At 40.3% G+C, this 20,551-nt stretch overlaps 1 protein-coding gene across 4 annotated transcripts in view; it reads right to left on the minus strand.

Annotated features, from left to right (window-relative positions):
• Positions 1-20,551, minus strand: part of LOC126378067 (solute carrier family 12 member 6) — a 292,605-nt gene that overhangs the window by 14,627 nt on the left and 257,427 nt on the right. For all 4 annotated transcript variants that reach the window (XM_050026209.1, XM_050026227.1, XM_050026200.1 and 1 more), the window contains 5 exons: positions 5,696-5,956; positions 1,827-2,012; positions 532-767; positions 277-430; positions 19-205 (listed from right to left, as the gene is read on the minus strand). In XM_050026209.1, the coding sequence (XP_049882166.1) occupies positions 19-205; positions 277-430; positions 532-767; positions 1,827-2,012; positions 5,696-5,956 (1,024 nt within the window). The remainder of the gene's footprint in view (positions 1-18; positions 206-276; positions 431-531; positions 768-1,826; positions 2,013-5,695; positions 5,957-20,551) is intronic.

The following is a 20,551-nucleotide window of genomic DNA, read 5'->3' on the forward strand; positions in this document are numbered from 1 at the left end:
TTTAGCATTCAGCCGTACCTGTGACTGATGGGAAGAATATTCCAATAAGGATTGTGAAGGTAGTTGTTAAATCTGCCGTGACTTGATTATAGGTCGGCCTTTCCATTTGCTCAATGTCCTCAGGTTCTTTGCCATAAGCGATGTATTGTCCAAGTGTAAGAAATGAGTCTTGTAAGTTTTCAAAGAACACTCCGCTCGACAGACCCTGACAAATGTTAATTATTAAGTATATTTTGTTGTTGTTAAGTTAAAACATTAAAAAATTGTTTACCGTACCTTGATCCCTTGAACGACGCTCACGTTATGCGACAGATAGTACTCATCACAAGTTCTGTTGGGACAGAATAACTTGTGAAGATCTCCTGTTACGTTCTTCGTGCAATTGGCGATGGGGATGTCTTTTAGCAGGCGTTTTCCCAGTACACACATTCTGAAATAAGTATTATATTAACAAAGATTCTCGTATTCTTGTAAAGTTTAAGCGGAGAGCGTTATGAAAGTGATATGAAGACTTTAATAAAAATAACTTACGGAAGTTTATCATTGCCGTTGAAATTGACGAAGATGCCGACATACACAGCGGTGATGGAGAGCAGTACACAAGCAAGGGCCACAGTTGCGAACTTGTTGACGAACTTCACTCCAACGAACACTACCATACCCATGACCAATAAAAGACCGGTTCCGTATACACGGAAGTTGTTGTACATTGCTTCTGGGTCTTTGGTAAAATCTCCGAAGATCGATAGCCATGGAGCCATGTACGTCTAAAACAAAATGTCGGATTATTTAAAATGTAAAGGTGTTGACACTGTTCACATTTATCACAAGAGTAGAATGTTATCATTTTATTATTGGCCTATGTTGGACCAGGGGAACCCCCTGTGGCCTTTTTAACCAAAAAGGCCACATTGAAGTGATCATTTAAAAAGCAATACTGCAATTTGACATTTGTAGTAAATACGCAATGTCAAAAAAAAGTCAAATAGCGATATTGCTTTCTTTCAATATGACCTTGTCAACCCCCCACGTTTCTGTCACTCTTGTGACTTGAGAGGTGATCATTACTGTAGGACAGCCTGTCCTAAATCGTAATTGATACACTACGCAAGGAGCAAGTAGTTCATTAACGTCAAATACAAGGAAGCAGAAATCAGGAGCGTGGCGTTAATAACCGATCAAAGCGGCGTTTGATAAAATATTAGTATTGATGGCACGAGCCGAGTTAACAATTATTTTTGTACCGGAGGAGAAAGTTGGCGAAGTCATGGAATTGTATTCTGTTCACGAGCTCAACTTGGACTATACCCGCGATCCGCAGAAATTGCAGTAATTGAATTAAGATATCTGAGATCTTTATGAGGGCAGTAATACCACGAGAGTGGGGAAAAAAAAGGTTTCGTATAACATGTGACCTTTAATCATTATGGGTTTCGTTTTTATTCTGAATTTTATAGCTACCATAAAAGGGATAATGTTGTTCCAAAAGTATAAAATTTTCTTCGTTCTCATTTTTCCGTTTATTGCTCTTTTTCAAATAAAGTAGTGAAATAACAGATTTTTAGATCCTCACTGTACCTTATGCTACTTAGTATTTTTGGATTGGGACTTAATTTGTCTTTCAACTGTTTGTAGAACGATTACATCCAACATTTCTATGCAGTATGAACATGTGACTGTTGTATCTGTAATAGAGCAGTATCTGTAATAGAGCAATTAAGTACTTCAGGCGCCCCTTGAAAAACCTGGTGATTCACCCCACGCAATTTTTATACTGTCACCAACACAATAAAGAAAAGCTGTGCTAGACAACATCGCAGACTTACCAGTACAATCTCGACAGCACCGACAATGTACATAGCTGCAGCGAGGGTGGTCCCAGTATAGAAGAGCATGCCCACTGCGCCGCCGCACTCCGGACCCAAGGAACGCCCGATCATGAAGTAGGACCCGCCTGCAGGCACTACGCCGTTCGTCGCAATCGCAGACATCGATATCGCCGTAAGCATCGTCTGTGAAAGTCATAATATTCAGATTATTTGACAATTGCTTTATGTGGCCTTTTTAAGTCCCTGATCAGAGAGGCAAAATTGATAATTTGACCTAAGAAGTGTAAATAGCAGATTTCGGGTCAGAATTTTCTCAAAGAGGATTGGTTTCGAGAGAAGTGATCAAGTAGAAGAAGTAAATATTATTATGATTAAAATTATGTAGTAGAAACGATAATTTATATTTCTTCGTAAGTGCGTTTTCAAATGAAATTGAACGTTCCGTTGCTATTCTCTTTATGTATCTACTGTCGTTTACCTTGTCTTACCTCACCGTACCTTGTCTTGGTAACTATGCAGTGGAGCTAGAATTCTAAATTACCCATGAGGTTTCTCAGATCTTGTTTAGGGCTTAGCTCGGTGAGATGATATATTGAATTAACTGTATTGCTGATGCAAGGGAACAAACATAATAAACAAGACGCGACTTTAAGAGTAAGAAATTCTGTAAATGACATATATGTCTACACAGGTACAGGTATGTGTATTCCTTACTTAGATGTAGAGTAGTTGCTGATTCTCTGCTTGAAGTTAGCGTACCTATCAAGTCCCGGCTATACAAGTTGTGAGAAGCTGTACTAGTTTTAGTCGGATGAGACGTTTGTTATGTAAAAAAATATGACTGAAAGTGTAACTATGTTACCTACTAATAAACATATTTTTGAATTTGACTACAAAAGTAAATAACAATGATAGACTGAGAATAATACGTAAGTACTTACGTTCTATATATAATAACGTAAACAGCCTACATACGTCCCACTGCTGTGCACAGGCGTCCCCTAAATCAATAGGAGGGGGTATGGAACATACTCTACAACGCTGCTATAGTGGTACTAGATAGTACCACTATAGCAGCGTTGTAGAGTATGTTGTAGCCCGTGACCAACGGCTTAATGTGCCTTCCGGAGCACTTATACTTTTTCATTTTTTAGTTTTTCGGTCAATCGGGTAATTCAGTCAGTTTGTGATTGCGTCACAAAGTGATGTGTAGCAGTGTCCCCATAGGGAACCGAACCCGGGCCTCCAGATCGTGAGTCCAATGCTCTAAGCACTAGACCATAGAGGCTTTTAACACTTAAAGAAATTGAGAATAAAAGTAAATGTGTAGAAACGGGTAAATGTGTAGAAATGGGTAACGGTATAGTACAGGCCTTGAGAGTCGGAATGGACTGTTTCAATATCGAAATGAGGTGGCAACTGCAAATGTTATTTATTACAGGTTATTACATAAGAGAAGGCCACGTTAATGACACGAGCGATGTTGTCCCGAGGGAAATCTACCGCTATCTGGAGCGGGGATGGAATTTAATTATAAAAATGTTCCACTCGTTGATGGTGTTTCTAATTTTATGTCAAGGTTGTTTATCCATTTTGCAAAGCATAAAAAGTTACTCGTAACTTCTATCTTCATTAGTTAGGTACCCGGGCATTAGCCGAGTTGCAAACGATTATGACAATTGTCAGTGACAGTAATGAAAATGCATGGGATTGACGTGTCACCTTATATCAAACCCATACATTTTTATCAGAGACACTGTCGATTGAACTCGATTGTCATAATCTCTTGTCTAATGCCCTTGCGCCATGTAGTGCTAAAATGCGCATCGGGATAAAATTTTGTCACGGTCATTTTATCGAATCTGACGTTATAATTATGTCGATTTGTGATTGATCCTATGCTAATATGTGAACCCAAACAAGTCATGTCGTTCTGTCAAAATACGAAACAAATCACGTATTACGTTTGTTAGGGAAAATTACAAACTTATCGATTTCGACAAAATTTATTGAATCGATCGATAATTTTATCATGTTGCGCATGTAACACTTTTCTTACTGTATTGTTTTCTACGGCTAATAATGCAATTAGGTGGCCTCCGTTACAACTGATGGAGCGTTAGTCTTACGAACTGGAGATACGGCTTCGATTCTCGATGAAGACATTGTCGAAATTACTTTGTGACACTGTCATTTGTTTGTAGGTTTGAATAACATGATTGTCTGAAAAATTAAAATGATTCCGTTTTTCGGAAGGCATGGTTATTAAACCGTTGGTCCAGGTTCTAGACCAACTCGCAGTCGAGCAGCGTGGGATGCTCCATACGGATTGAGAGGCCCTCTGCCAATTAATGTGACGTATTTAGACTGTTTATGTAAAGTAATGCCTATATTTCTTTTTGTCTCAAATATGAACTTTGTCAATGGTCTAAGGCAGCACACCCCGGACACTTCATAGGAACAACCTCGATTTACACACACACACACACAACACATTTACGTTATCGTATACGCGCTACTGTGAGTGATAAAAAATCGAACATATAAACTAAACTGATAAAAAGTATGTCCGAGAGGGGGTGAGGTAAACTTAGCTCAGACGCTGGTGGGAAGCGGAGAGTTGCCATTCTACTCGTATACGTAGCATTATTCCTTATTCTATGTAAGCAGTCGCGCTGAATATAATAAGCAGTCTTGCATTGTCGGTGAAGTTCTATAAGTGAGACTGTGCAATTTGAATTCTGGTTGGTGTACCGAGAGAATTAGCAAGTTTATCAACTCTAAACGCTTTGGGCACATAAAGCCTTTGAGAGAGATTGCTGTACTAATGAACTGAGACGTAGACGACGTAAGTGCAACTAGCTATAGTCTGCGCATAAGTTCTTGTCGCTGCTTGAGGTATGTGAGCGGTGAGACTGATTAGCGGACTGAGTTTAATTCAGTCCGTCAATAATTTCGTATACCTCTCCCGCCTTGTTGCTCACATACCTCTGGCAGTGAAAAGAACTTACGCGCAGATTATAGTAAACGTGTAATTATTCAAATGTCAATTGAACCTACATCGATATTAGTAGGTAAGTTCGTTTGCGCTTGTCAGTTTCGCCCTTGGTTCAGCAACTAGTTTAAATTAATATTAATAGTTCCTCTCCATATGCTATTAATCGAATGTCGACCTTTATCAACCGGTTTACCTATATTGTACAATGATTGATGATTTATTTTCGAAACGGTGGTGTAAGTGTATTGCACTATATATCATAGACAAAGCGTTTATTTGTAACAATGAATGATGATGTTGAGCGGGTCAATTGTATAGAACACATTTTTTGAGTAGGTACTTACATTTTATTCTGGCTATTTTGTGATAATAGCGGGGCATTTTCGAACGGTAAACCGTTTTTTTTAGGACGATGGTATCATACGCGACGTAGTAGTTTATTTACATGTCCAAATATCGATATAATAATGAGTGGCAAAAAAAAAATCTTCAGTAATACGTATATACCTGGGTCCTCGTCCAATTCTCTAAAATTAGTCTTGGGCTCCTAAATATATTCTGTTGTAGCGAACTACTTATTTATTACTACTGACTGCCTTCATGATTCCTCTAAACACGATATAACTTATAGAATACAATAACATAAACACACACTTTAATATTACATAGGAAATAAAAAGATATAAAAATATAAAGATATAGAAGTCACCGTAGTCAAGAGATACATCCATCGCAACTTGAACTAAGGACCCATACCTCACCGAGCTTTCTCTTAGACCAACGTGATCACGTCTGTCCATTTTGCGATGGATGTACCGCTGACTACCCCAATTGGGATATAGTCGTGAGCTTATGGTATGTTACTCACCGTACAACAGCAAGTTAGGACAATCAGGAAGCCTTGGATAGCGCCGGCGGTGCCGACGACCCACGTGAGACGGATGAAGAGGATTACGCCGAAGATGTTCTGGATGCAGGGCAGGTAGCAGCCGATGAGCGTGCCCATGCGGGCGGGAGGCGCTGGCTTAGCCACGTCTGGGTCGCCCGTGGAAGCTGTCGGGATGGTGTTGGAGTAGTCCGCCAACGAGCTGAGGAACGTCGACGCTCGCGGGCGATCTTCGAGTTCTTCCTGCGAATGGAAGACGTTGTGTTGAGTCAAAGAAAAAATTACCTTATCTGTTCTGTGGGATTCAGTAACGAAAAAATGAAAAAACCTTATTGCACCAAAAAGAATCATTTTGTATATAAATTTAAGAGGGGCCATATTTTTTCCGGTACTGTGCCTTAAATTCTTATTAGAAGTCAAGACTTGTATTTGAACGCAAAATAAGAATTCTCTTTTTTATTATTCATTTAGATCACCAGACAATCAGGGGTGAATAGTTGAATGCTTTATATTTATATTGTAGACTGATTAAGCGTTACATATTATGTTTTATTCATAATGCACATCGCTACACGCATTTATTACGACATTAGGCTGCAGCCACGCCAAATGGTAGAACACAGCTGATTCTATGCCCTAGTGCGTTAAAATTCAGTTACATTCGCCAACTACCCACCTACCAACCCTACTACCCTACCAACATATCGTTGTATGTAGCGTTCGATACTGCAGGCAATCAGCAGTTTGCTCGCATATTGGCATAGTTAGTAAAACAATAGGCCAGGGCGAACCATTCCATACAACTGTTATGGAATTTTCTAGGAAACTTTAAAGACTAAACTGCGCATATCGATAGTTGCGGAAGTAATTTAATTTAATTGGCTTTTTGGGAATAGTACAATTGAGCGAGTCAGAAGGAATTAGTAGGTTCTCTCTCTCACGCATAACTTAGACATGATAGACATCCTAAGTCTCTATTAAATATTCCATCATACAACTGTTGGATTTGTAGAGGAATAAAATAGAATATAATTATTCACTAGTCTGAGACCACTCCAATCACTAGTAGCTAAGTTTCCCAAAAAAATCGTCCATAAAGATGAATAAATGAATTATTTATTAGTAAAAGATAAGGGCTCCTTCGATATTTGGATCACGCTGAGATTGTTTAATTCATTATTATGATGAAGGGTCGAGCAATGGCTGCAATTTACTTACAGCAGATTAAGATTGATGACTGAGGTCGAGGTATTAATATTATAAAGATATTATATTTCTAACAATATGGACAAAATATTATATTTTGCTAGAAGAAGCTGGGAAGACCGTCATAAACCTTTCTACTGAATAAATACTTAGGTCTAGAAAGCTTTTGTTTAAACTATGCTATTTAGTTAGGTCTGTATACTCCACATCCCTTCCTGTTGTTTGAGAAGAGGCTCGGAAGTACATACAAGTATAATGTGGAACGTATGTAGGCTGTTTATCTTAGTATACAAGAGACGGTACTGAAAATATCGGCGCCCGAAGTACGTAATATACGGGCATGACGACCCCATTGCTCTAGCCATAGAGGCGGCCTATCAGCTCGCGACAACAAACACTTTAGGACCCTAATACCCACCCCGTCGGCGTGGTCGACGTTTTCCCTCATTCAGCGCTTATCGCTGTCGACTCACTAGGGTCGATTAATTCTTTCAAATATAATCCTCTCTGACGACACCCTGAGCAGAAGGTTCGTTACCAACTGGGTGAGAGCCCTCAGCGCACCCCATTTGTCCGGCCAAGTAAGTAAGTTAATGCTATTTGCGGAACATTTACAATAAGTCACGTCAAAAAAATACCTTAGTGTCGAAATTATAGTGAACATTATATACAGCAGCATGTTCGGTTTTGGCTCTATTTTCTGACGAAATGGAAAAGTTTTCCATTTCGTGCGCTACAACTACAACAACGTTGGTTTTATTTTGGGTTCCGTGGTCCAGTGGTTGAGAGATGAGCTTACTATCCGGAGGCTTCGAGTTCGAATACCTGTGGGGATATATCACAAAATTCACTTTGTAATCCCCGGTTTGAACATTACAGACTGATCATCTGATCGTCCGAAAGTAAAATGGTCGTACTTCGGAAGGCACGTTAAGCCTACTTACTAATTTAAGTGCGTAGTCGTTACACGGGCCTTATCAGGGACCTTTGGTCGCTCAATAATAACCCTGACACCAGAGTTGATGAGGTCGGTCATCCACCTCACAACCCACACGAAGCGGTCATTTCATAATGGTGCATAATTCGGACTTTTAGAAAAATCATAACAATTTGAATTGAATCCCGGTCCATTAATTATACATACAAACTCAGAACAATCTGCAGCTATTCAAATTAGCAACAACACGGGTACAAAGAATAACTCGACGCGAATGCAAAATGCAATCGCAAAATGTTCGATTTCTCTTTTGTCTTTGGAAAACCATTAATGACTTCAATTGTTCGTTGAAAGCGATTGCAGTGACGATGAATGCGTAATTAGGTCACAGTAAATAGGTACCAATATTATTGAGCATACGCATCCAGTCATCAATTTGAGGGAGTGTGAAAGATACTTTCTATACAGAGGGTTAGTAGAAAAAATCCAGACCTGAGACAAACAAAGATTATTGAGTTCGAGGCTCTAGTTATTCGTACAAAGGTTGGGTTAGGTCACCTAATCCTCAATCGAAATAAGGAATTCAAGATGGTATTACGAGATTGACGAACAGATTTCGACTTTCAAATGTAAGGCCAACTTTCCTGATTACAGAAATTGTAATGAAATTCCCGATTTCTCCAGCGTGATCGATTTTGTCCTGGGGAAATGTCGGCGACTGGGATCAGTAAGCTGATCACGTCTCCCAAGTAAAATATATTTGCCAATCTGACGCTTGGCGATGGCGATGGCCTGTCTTAGACTATCGCGACTTTATGTAAGTATACCGTTACTCGTGTAAAATAAAAAGACGGCATATTTTATTGCACGATTTACCTGTTCAGTCAGCAACGTTTTAAGAATCCTGTGTAGTGATGATTTATCTAAGCTCAATTATGTTTTGTTCACAAAAAATGCCGTAAACGACTATAGCGTACATTGTTGCTGAAAACGTACTTTACGTTTATGATACCACATCACTTTCGTGTAAATAGACATATAAAAACATTCCTCGCATAGCGAAATCCTTGTGTACAGAAATGGTACGGACCGCGAACGAGCGTTATGAAACGTGAACCAAATTGTGATTTATAGGTATACGGTATGGGAGGTTTTTAATTTCGAACATGTAACACGATCCTACGAGAGCGGAGAGCCCGAACCTGCACTAAACGAGGAACAACCTAAATTCAGCTCTCCCATTAAGGCCGCATAATAAAAGCACTAAAACACGTACGCTTCAGCTCCGAGTACGAAATACGTTAAAGCCATCAGAATGCAACGCTAGTTCTGTTATACACCACTTCAAACTTTGAAAATAGAGCATCTTCGTGAGGAAAAGTTTTGTTCTTCAGAACTAGGACTCGCGCGCGATAAACAAGAAACAAAACACGAACTCTTTCCTCAATTTTGAAAAAGCATCGCGAACTTTGCCAGACTTGGCAACCCTACAGCGGTGCCCTCCTATTTTATTCAGGCGCCATTTGCTTCAGCATCGTTCCAGGGTAGGGCGCACCCAATTCAGAAAATTGTGACGTGCTCGTCGATAAAACGTTTCTACTCGAAAATGCAAGCAGATCGCGGTAGGTTAGTACGCCTTGCGGATTAGATTTATTTTCAATTTAAATCAAGAAAGTTTCTTGAGAGATACTCGTATATTCGAAAACAGCTTGTTATATTATTTCGACATGACAATTGAGAAGTTCGAGAATTTGTTATTAGACATCAATGAACATCAAAGGAATATTATTTGAACGAGAATATAAAGTTGCAGTGATTGCTCCAACTTGACACGCCATTAGCACGGATTGACGCAGCCAAGAATTGCCGGTACAAACTTGTCGCGCACCTAATCAACTCATTTGTCAAAGTAATTCGTGTCACTTGAAACGTTCTTCGCTGGAAGTGTGAAAAGAATTCTTTTCACAAAATGCCGACTTATTGGAGAAGCAAGGACTCTTGGAAAGTCAACAATTTTGTGTTTCGCTTTGTAATCGAAATTGTAAGGTTTCAATATTGCGTGTGCGGCGTTTTTAAAGCCAACGGCAGTCTAAACAAAGCACTAAATTGTACTCTGCAATAAAATAAAGGGATAGTCCGCAACACGACCAATTTATCACGGGAGCTTTTTCCTATTTGTTTTCATTTGTCCCGGTGCCATTATTCGGCTCTTTATTTGAAAGCTGTTGTAGGTTGCGTCGCGACTGCAGACGTTATATGAAGTCCTTTGTCCGTTTTATGTAGAATGTGTCGGTTTCATTAAAACCGGATTGGGAGTGGTCCTCCAACATCGGAAACGCCAACCTCACTCGTATAAATCAATTTGTTGGCACCAACGAATTGCTCTAATTTTCTCTTTCATGTCGCTGGCAATTTTAATTGAGAGATAAGTTATTTCGTTGTTTCAAGGCGCAATTTCCTAATGCAATCTGTTTGTTTAATGTTTGTTTTTATTTTCTTGTTCGTTTTGTTGCTTTTACTGTTCAATGGAATTTGAATATGGACAAAAGTTGTGAGAGAATCTTATGGCGGTGTGGGGGGGAGATACTTGACCTCAGCGGGAGTGGAGATGTTTCGAAGCATTGGTGATGTTGACGAGGCACTCGGGGGCAGACGGCCTCCACCGGCCTCGCTGAGGGCACTTCTGCGACTGCCGATCAAGGCCACTCGGCTCACACCTCACTTATACTGCGCTGGATTTTCTTTAGACTATGTATCAGCATAAAACCTTTGAATTTAGATGCTAGTCCAAGTTCGTTACAGTTTACATTTTTTTTTTATTGGAAGCTGTTGGTCTTCGATAAACGATACGATATAATAATTAAACAATATAAAACAAACTGCTATTTACAGGTCCTCACCTGTGGACACAACAACTAAATAAATGCTATAAAGAGCTCTCACAAAATAGGTACACAAAAAATAATCAATATGTAATTAACACGTGGTGCACGAAAGGAGCCTCCCCGAGCGACGTACTGATTTCCTTGCTACGTCCGGCGCACCCTGGGCAACTCGCGAATATTTCCCGCGCGGATTGGCTAATCCTTTCACCACGATGGCAATTCAGAGTCACCCTGTCAGTCCACTCTCGAAGCCGGCTTTGCGCGTCATCTCGATTAACATCGAAGGTTTCTCGCGGGACAAGTCGGAGATACTCTCCGAACTGTGTCGTAGCACACAATGCGACATTTTATGTGTGCAAGAGACCCACCGAGATGCCAATCAATCCCGGCCCTACATCCCAGGACTGACGCTTATCGCCGAGATCTGTCACCCAAAACACGGTAACGCAGTGTTTGTTGCTCCCGGCATAAGCGCCACTTCCGTTGAGTACTCATCGGATAATGGAGTCGAAATTATAACAGTTGACATTGGCTACTGTACTGTGACTTCAGTATACAAGCCCCCGAATACACCGTTCCAATTTGTTCCACCTACCAATTTCAATAACGACAAAACTAAAATTGTTATGGGCGATTTCAACAGCCATAGTACCAACTGGGGCTACAATGCTACAAATGCAGATGGTGAAGCAGTCGAGGAATGGGCAGAGACTCAAGACCTGACATTGATCCACAGTATCAAAGAACCGGCTTCTTTCAACAGCGGCCGATGGAAACGAGGATACAATCCAGATCTGATCTTTGTCAGTGCAAATGTCGCCTCTCAATGCACCAAAACAGTGAGCACACCCATCCCTCGTACCCAGCACAGGCCTATTATGTGTGGCATTCAGCCGGTAGTTCGACCCATAGCAACGCCTTACCGGCGTCGTTTCAACTACAGAAAGGCTAACTGGGAGCAGTATCGTAATTCCATTGATGATGCACTCCTAAAGATACCACCTGCCCCGCAGAATTATGACCAGTTTATGGATGAAGTCAAGATCAGGTCCCGGAAGTACATCCCAAGAGCTTGCCGAGTACTTTACATCCCTGGGCTCTCTCGCGAATCTGCCGCGCTCTTGAGGGAGTATGAAACCCACTACAATTGTGATCCTTTTTCAGAGGATACCATAGAAACAGGTGAAAGGCTGCTAACGGAGGTAAGTGAAGGCCGACGTAGTAGATGGATTGATACTGTCACAAACATCAATATGACACACAACAGCAAGAAAGCTTGGACCACCATTAGGAAGCTCACTAATGAAGCACCGCCACCTATGTCACCCAGCCAAGTCACAGCCGATCAGATTGCTCATCAACTCCTTCTAAATGGCAAACACCCTCGTCGGCTTAGCAGAGTTCCGAAGGCAAGCCAACCCACAACCCCGAATGATTCCATAAGCAGGCCTTTCCTTTTAGGAGAAATTACAAAAGTCATCAGGGAACTGAAGTGTGGCAAAGCCTCTGGGGTTGACAACATATCTGTCGAACAGATAAAGAACTTAGGCCCTGTTGCTGTGTCGTGGCTGCTTCAGATGTTTAATGAGTGCCTGATCACTGCTAAGATTCCTAGTATCTGGAGGAAATCCAGGATAATAGCAATCCCAAAGCCAGGCAAACCTGCAGACGACCCAAAAAGCTACCGACCCATCTCACTTCTTTGCCACACCTACAAGCTGTTCGAGAGACTTCTTCTGACTCGTCTCTCCGGTTTCGTAGACCCTAAATTGATTCCGGAGCAAGCGGGTTTCAGGCCCGGTAAGTCTTGTTGTAATCAGACTTTGAAACTTACTCAACATATTGAGGATGGTTTCGAGGCTGGAAAGGTAACAGGCGCTGTCTTTGTCGATCTCTCAGCAGCTTATGACACTGTTAATCTTAAGCGCCTGCTTTGGAAGGTAGGAAATATGACCGGGGACCGCGATTTTGTGAGGATCCTTAGCGAGCTCCTCCATAATCGGAGGTATCAGGTCAGCTTACGCTCACATAAAAGTCGCTGGCGCTCTCAGAAGAACGGTCTACCTCAAGGCAGTGTACTCGCCCCGCTGCTGTTCAATATTTATACGAACGACCAGCCTTCAACTGCAAACACATCCCGCTTTCTCTATGCTGACGACTTGGCCCTGACTTCCCAATCACAATCCTTTGAGGAGGTTGAAGCAAACTTGACCACTGCGCTTGGTGTGCTAAGTGGTTACTATGAACAGAACGCTTTGAAGCCAAATCCCTCTAAAACTCAGTCGTGCGCCTTCCATCTCCGCAACAGACAAGCGGGCCGTCAGCTCAACATTTGTTGGCTTGGGACTCCAGTTGCCCACACCAATTTCCCGAAATATCTTGGCGTAACGCTCGATAGATCTCTAACGTTCAAGAAGAATTGTGAAAGCGTTAGGCATAAAGTCACGGCCCGCAACAACCTTCTCCATAAGCTAACATCAACGGAGTGGGGAGCTTCGCCTCAAGTTCTGCGAACAACTGGTCTGGCTTTATGTTTTTCAGCCGGCGAATATGCGTCTCCTGTGTGGAGCCGCTCCGCCCACACAAAGCTAGTGGATGCAGCCTTAAACGAAACATGCCGGATTATCACTGGTTGTCTCAAACCGACCCCGGTACAGATGCTGTATCCACTGGCTGGAATTGCGCCACCAGATGTTCGCAGAACGGTTGCAAGCTCAGTTGAAAGGGCTAAGCTTGAACTGGACTCTCGTCACCCTATGCATAAGTACCCCACAGTGCATCAAAGGCTCAAGAGCCGTAATAGCTTTTTGAAGGCTGTCGAACCGGCTGAGTGTGAGGCTTCCCAAGCCAGATGCAGTCTTTGGCGCAGGACGGCGACGCTACCTACTCCATTTGTCCCCCTCTCGGAGAACCTTCCACCGGGTTATGAGCTGACCAGGCCGACCTGGAAATCTTTAAATAGACTCCGCACACAGGTTGGCCGAAGTAAAGATAACCTGTCCAGGTGGGGTTTTCTCATCGGGTCGGATCTGAGCTGCGTGTGTGGTGTTACGCCACAGACTATGGCTCATCTGATAACTTGCCCCGCGTGCCCTGATACCTGCACGCGAGAGGGGCTGATGAGTGCCACCGAGGATGCTGTTCGAGTGGCGGAATACTGGGCTGAAGAAATCTAATGCCATCGAAACGACAAGAAGAAGAACACGTGGTAGAACACAACGCAAAAGATTATTAATTTATCCAATGAAGAAAAGATGCCTTGCTGCAGTATAACTAGTATTAAAAAGATCAATGCCTCGATCACACGCCAGTTTGTTGAAACTCCTACTCGCATGTCACAGATAGCTATTCTACCTGTAGTTAGTAGATGCAGATCATTATCTCCCTAGCATTATCCCGTATTTTTCACAGGGTCCGCTTATCTAACCTGAACATTTGACAGGTCCAGTTTTTTACAGAAGCGACTGCCTGTCTGACCTTCCAACCCGCGAAGGGAAAACCAGCCCAATACAGGTTAGGTCACATACCTCCGAAAATGCATTATTTATCCGGAATGTGAGTTTCCTTACGATGTTTTCCTTTACCGCTAAGAACGTGATAAACATTTATAATCCAAACATGAATTCGAAAACAAATTGTCAATCATCCAGCACAGGCCTAAGCCTTTAGCACAACCAAGCTTAACGTGCTTTAAGCACGTTAAGCCGTTGGTCCCGGCTGCATTAGCAATCGTTAATAACCACCAATCCGCACAGGGCCCGCGTGATGGTTTAAGGCCCGATCTCCTTATCCATCCATAGGGAAGGCCCGTGCCCCAGCAGTGGGGACGTTAATAGGCTGATGATGATACCTAAGTGACTTCGTCGGTACTCTCAAATAGACCTGGGACAATAATTCTGGGCAGTCCACGGAATCGGAACTAATTTTTAAAAGAAATACTAAATCCGCGACCCTTCTTCATTGGCAGAAGTTGATGCCGTCTACACAGGGATCGTTATTATCGCGAAAGCACAGATATTTGATAAACGTTTTCAAAACGTGCGACATATGTTCCGTACCGTGGACTCCAGATTGCGAACCACAGTCCAACTACGAACAAAAGAACAACAACCTTAGAGAAATATTTACCGCACGTCTCGCAATGTGTGTACAAAGCCTCTAAAAGATACATTTCTCTGAAATGCAACAACGGAATTGTTTTATCAAACTTTAATTTGCTATGAGAACTTGACCGCATTCCCAGTTATGTTAAAGTGCTCGGTTCCTTTGTTAATCTTTTACTTACTTTAGTTACTTTATTTATTGACTTGAACAAGAAACTACTTCTAATTAAGGAAGACAGAGGGTCCCAGGAAAAGTTTATATTAATCTAATATGTCGGTTAAACGTCGTACTTTCGGCTTTAGTCCTTGTCACTGCTGGCTAGGGTAGTTTATGTTTATTGTTGTGATACGCTGTGTCTTCCCTTATGCTTTTAATGCTATTCAAGACTCTCTCCAAAACAAATACTTACTTACTGAAAAACTAGAATGACATTGTTGTCAAATGCAATCCTATTACATCAGTAAATATAAGAAACATATAAGTAAATATAAGAAACATGTACGTGTTTTCTGTATAAAAACTATTTTGGAGATGAAAAATATTTTTCGTTTTAATTATCTCGTCAAATTCGAATTCCATGTTTTCTTAGCCAAATTTTGTGGATCACAGTGACTCATAGCATAGATACAATTATAACCTTCCCTAGGGCAGTTTATTAGAAGACGAACAGGAAAATAAGAGACAGACACATGTTTGTCGTCTACCAGGAATGGAGCCGCCACGTTTATCTCGTCCCGTGAGATTCATTCCACCCGTGCCGATGTATGCCATCGGTAAACACAATATTAATTACACATACAAATCTATAGATTTCGCTACAGCGATGTTAGGTATAATCAAACTCACTTCAGTTAAATTGTACCACATATATTTTCTCCTCAAAAACGGTAAAAATTTAACGCCTTGTATGTTCTAGTATTACTCTTTATTTTCTGTTCTGAGTGTTTACTGCAAATAATTCAATATTTTATTCAAGTAAACAGCGTAGACTATTTAAATGATTTTCTTCATATTTTTGAATTAATTTCTGCCGAACAATCTCCGGATTGTAAGCCCAACGCTCAACCACTGGACCACAGAGGCCGTTTAAGCTCTGGACACAGGTGATAAAGTATGGCATTACGGAGGCATTACACACATAAAGAATAACACACCATCTTCACTTTCTCCAGTCTCATTAAAAACTTCATGCATGTTGCCGACTACTCTTGACTTGGCTAACCATTCCAAATGTATTCCAAATGTCCTATTTCATATACAGGGTGGCCCAGAAGTTCACGTTCAAAATGAAAAAATAGATAGAGGGACTCATTAGCTACCAGAAACACCCCCATGTATGTTTAGCGATTATTTACGGTTTAGGAGATATGACCCATGTCTGTCTTGCAATATTTGAGGTCTAATCACTTAGTTTTTTGCCCATACTAAGGGTACTTTTTTCGGATGTTTCTAAAAGCCTATTAAATGGAGCAGTTTTTAGAAATACTTTCAGGGTCCATGACAATTTCATGTGTTTATTATTCTTCGGCGAAGTTTTAACAACTGTAACAATTTTGGTCGAATTCTCACTTTGACTTCTGATAACTTTTTTTTATCTTTGATTTGACTTTGATTTATCTTTGATTGAGCGGTACTCAGCCTTAGGCATAGTTGTGAAGTAAAATAAAATAATTATTAAGAAAGGGATAGCGACAAAATGATTATTTCTGAAGTAGGGTAGAAAATCTAGAAAAAGGTATAAAATGGGTCATATCTCCTAAACCGTAAATAATTGCTGAACATACATGGGGGTGTTTCTGGTAGCTAATGAGCCCCTCTATCTAATTTTTCATTTTGAACGTGAACTTCTGGGCCACCCTGTATATATAGGCCATATATATACATAGATCATTTTTTAAATTAATGACGAAGCTGATGGTCCTAGCGAGATATGTCTTTAACAGTTTTATAATACTGTGTTAGTATAATTGATAGTACAAATGCTATAGTGTAATTTGTGTCTGAACTAGATGAAGGTTGCATTTGACCTCCGTTTCCCGTGAGAGGGTGTACGTTATGGCAGCTGAACTATCTAACTCCGGGATACGCTCAATATATATATAAGATAGTATCATATGAATATATATATACGTAAGTATATTTATTTATTGTTGTTTTAAAAGGGATTCTCTGTCATATGAGACTATCTTACACAAGGTAATCTGTCAACATAATGTCATCATAAAACAACACACCTATTAAACAAACAGTACAACAACAATAAACAGTGACAGTGAACAGTAGTTGTTAAGAAACAGTCATAATATCAGGTGCGTTCGCAAGTTCTTTGACTTATGTTTTTTTCCCACTTTAATTAAATTTAATTATAGGCGTAGGTTATATACATATTATGCAGACATACTATGTTTATTCCTTGTAACAATGCTTTTCTTTTTTCAAAAAATATTTATTTAAGAATTATTCACAGACTGAATTAAGTAAGAGGCGGTCATGAGTGACATAAATTGTGACAATTAGTCTTTGTCCTTGGTGGGAATTGAGAACGTAGTGGATCTTATTTCCTGGTTCGGTTTTTTATGTCATGTGGTCATTGTGATCCCGTAGTTCTCCGCCGTGTCTCTCAGCGGTGCCGGTTCAATTCCCGGTACCGGACTTGCATCAAAGAGTTATTAATTACAATTTACTTACCTTGAGTGCAATTTTCACTGACACACTTGTCAATCAACTATTACGGGCGACGATACGGTTTACTACTGTTAGATAGAAAAGAATCGATCGACCTCATATCGACTGATACATCACTATGATAATGAACGTCATAACACTAGCTTACGTTCTTTGACAGATACTTGAAATATATTCATTAATTGTACTGACCTGGGAGGTTAAAATGGCCACGTTGAAGCAATTCATCCAATAAAGCAATATTGCAATTTGACATTTGCGCATATAAAAGTAAGTGCGCAATGCAAACAAATGTCGAATGCCAATATTGCTTTCTTAGATGAATTGTTTCGATGTGGCCATCCTCCCTGGTCGTTCTGTTTAATACTACCTACCTATCACAGTTTGTCTTATAAAGCTTGGTGAAGACTACTTAATTAATTATACGATGTTGTAGGTACGTAGGTATCCTCCAGTGAGGATTATGGTTGTGAGCATTTTGTTCAAATCAAATATACTTTATTGCACACTGTTGACGACACTCGGAAAACAAATGTTAGAGGCGCTGTTGGTGGTAAATAAAACTCCTTCGAGATGGTGTTAAAGTGGACTGTAATAAATTAAACTAGGAAATTACTTACATAAGTTAAATAGACAAGAAAAACATGATGCAAAGTCCATGGCGTAAGTTCCCGTAATATTGCCAGAGCAAATAATATTAAGTAAGTACAGTAAAATATATATGACTTTGATGTTGCCAACAGACAAGAGTGATAACAGCACAACTGGCGGTCTTATTGCTCTACAGAAATTTCTTCCAGGTGACCAGAGAGGCAGTATTATGAGTAGGATGTTGTTATGTAATTATGTATGTAGATATGTGTATTCCTTGTAACGAATTATGTCGGTTTATTTTCAGACAAGTAAATAAGAAACCGTCGTGAGTGAGGTAAATTGTGGCACTTTGTCTCTGTACTGGTGGGAATTGAGCGCGCATTGGGTTTAATTTACTGCGGCAATGTTTTTCATATGATACCGCTTGTTATTACACGTGCAATCATAAGACGTTACCCGTGGCGTCTGGGGTTGCATGGACAAAATTTTAAGGGCGCTGTTTATCTATACGTTATGTTCCCTGCACATAAATTAATGCTCACTTGTCAGCCGGCAACGTCTCAGGACGTCGAAATCGATAAAATTCCTTGTCAAGGTTTATCTACGATTACATTTCTGTTAAGAAAACAAATAAGTAATGTTATACATACATAAATTCACGCCTATTTCCCACCGGGGTAAGCAGAGACTATAGAATTCCATTCGCTTCGATTCTGACACTTCTCTTGCTTCCTCCACATTCGTCAATCGCTTCATACACGCACGTCGGTTCAGAGTAGATCGTATTAAACCTTTTCTAAGGACATCTCCAATTTTGGTCAATGTAAGTTCTTCTCGGTCTTCCTACCATCAACTTTCGCTTTATATACCGCTTTTGCAATTCTATTATCATTCATCCGCTCTTCGTGTCCACACCAACCTAACATTCCCTTCTCAATCTTAGTCACTATAGTATAGTGACTATACTGTCTTCTACACCACATCTCTGTCTTATCACACTGTTTCTCACTCTATCAATCAACTTCACACCGCAGATGCTACGCAAAGACCTCATTTCTACAGCATTAATCCTACTTTCATGCTTCTTCTGCCATACCCAACATTCACTACCGTACTCCAGCGTAGGGACAAGTACTGCATTGTGAACAGCCATCCACGTATCTTGCGAGATACATTGGCTACTAACTACTGCATGCATTGCCCCATTCGCTGAATTACCCAATCTCACTCTCCTTTCTATATGTTATCTTTCTTATCTTTTTCTTTTGCAGTATTTTTGTATAAAATATTAATTTTCATAACAGGAAGTAGCAGATGATAAGCATAGACTTAGAATTTTTTCGCGTTTTTTGACAATAAGCAAACATAAGCGTTGGCTCCAATTTATAAAACGGTTTAATCCGAAGCAGGAAGGAAACACCGTTTTAATAAATCCTGGTCAGTCGGGATTTAATTTATGAAGCATTAATATTTGAAATTGTAATGTATTAAATGCCATAAATATGTAACACCCTCTTTTTCTTTTCACCACAAAATAATGTGTTCAATTACAAGCCGCGTTAAGGTAAGGCGTCGTCTTTTTGTCTCGCCGCGTTTATTTGTAAATACTTTGAATATATAATTAAGCACAAAAATCTAAATCGGAATAATCACTCTTGAACACAAATTAAAAATACATAAACAAATACGTTCCATTCAATCACAAGAAAAAAAATAACCTAAATGGTCATCAGTAAAAATATAGCTTTTAAATTGAGAATAATTTAAAAGCTATAATTTTGTAATATATTTTTTTTAGCGGTCAACATTCCTTCATTAGAATAGGGAATAGGATTTTCCTGGTGAAAGTATTGCCAAGCGTGAAATCTCCATCGGCGGTCGCCATCATACGTAACAAGGTAGAGTGTAGGAGCAAATGGCGCGTGAATAATACACGAGATTGCGCGGGCGGATTATTCCCGAGTTCCGTAGCAGGTGTGCCCTTATCTACTTACAGAAAGTACACGCCTTTTTTATTAAGACTAATATTTTATCCCGCGGAGTGCCGCAAACGTGAGCGGTTTATGTAAATACGCTTTTCGAATACGAAATTTTTGTACACATAAATTATTCTAGGAAGCGTGAAATTTAATTAAATAAAGTGTGTTAATTTAAAGTGAACCTGACTTTGAATTTATTTAGTTCTAAATTCACTTTAAATAATGATCGCGTTCGAAATGCTGGCGTACAAAAGTTCGCTCCAATAGCGCTAGAAATTGAAGTGCTACGGCGCAGCGCCGGCGGCGGTGAGTAACGAGCTACGAATTGCTACGAGCACTACGATTGCTACGGTTTGGCTACGACCCATCGAGTGCGCGCTACGATCTTGACGTACATAAGCACACCTCCGACATTCTATACTAAAATTTCGTGAATACAGACACTACA

Source organism: Pectinophora gossypiella, chromosome 2 (assembly GCF_024362695.1).
Source record: "Pectinophora gossypiella chromosome 2, ilPecGoss1.1, whole genome shotgun sequence".
Lineage (NCBI taxonomy): Eukaryota > Metazoa > Arthropoda > Insecta > Lepidoptera > Gelechiidae > Pectinophora > Pectinophora gossypiella.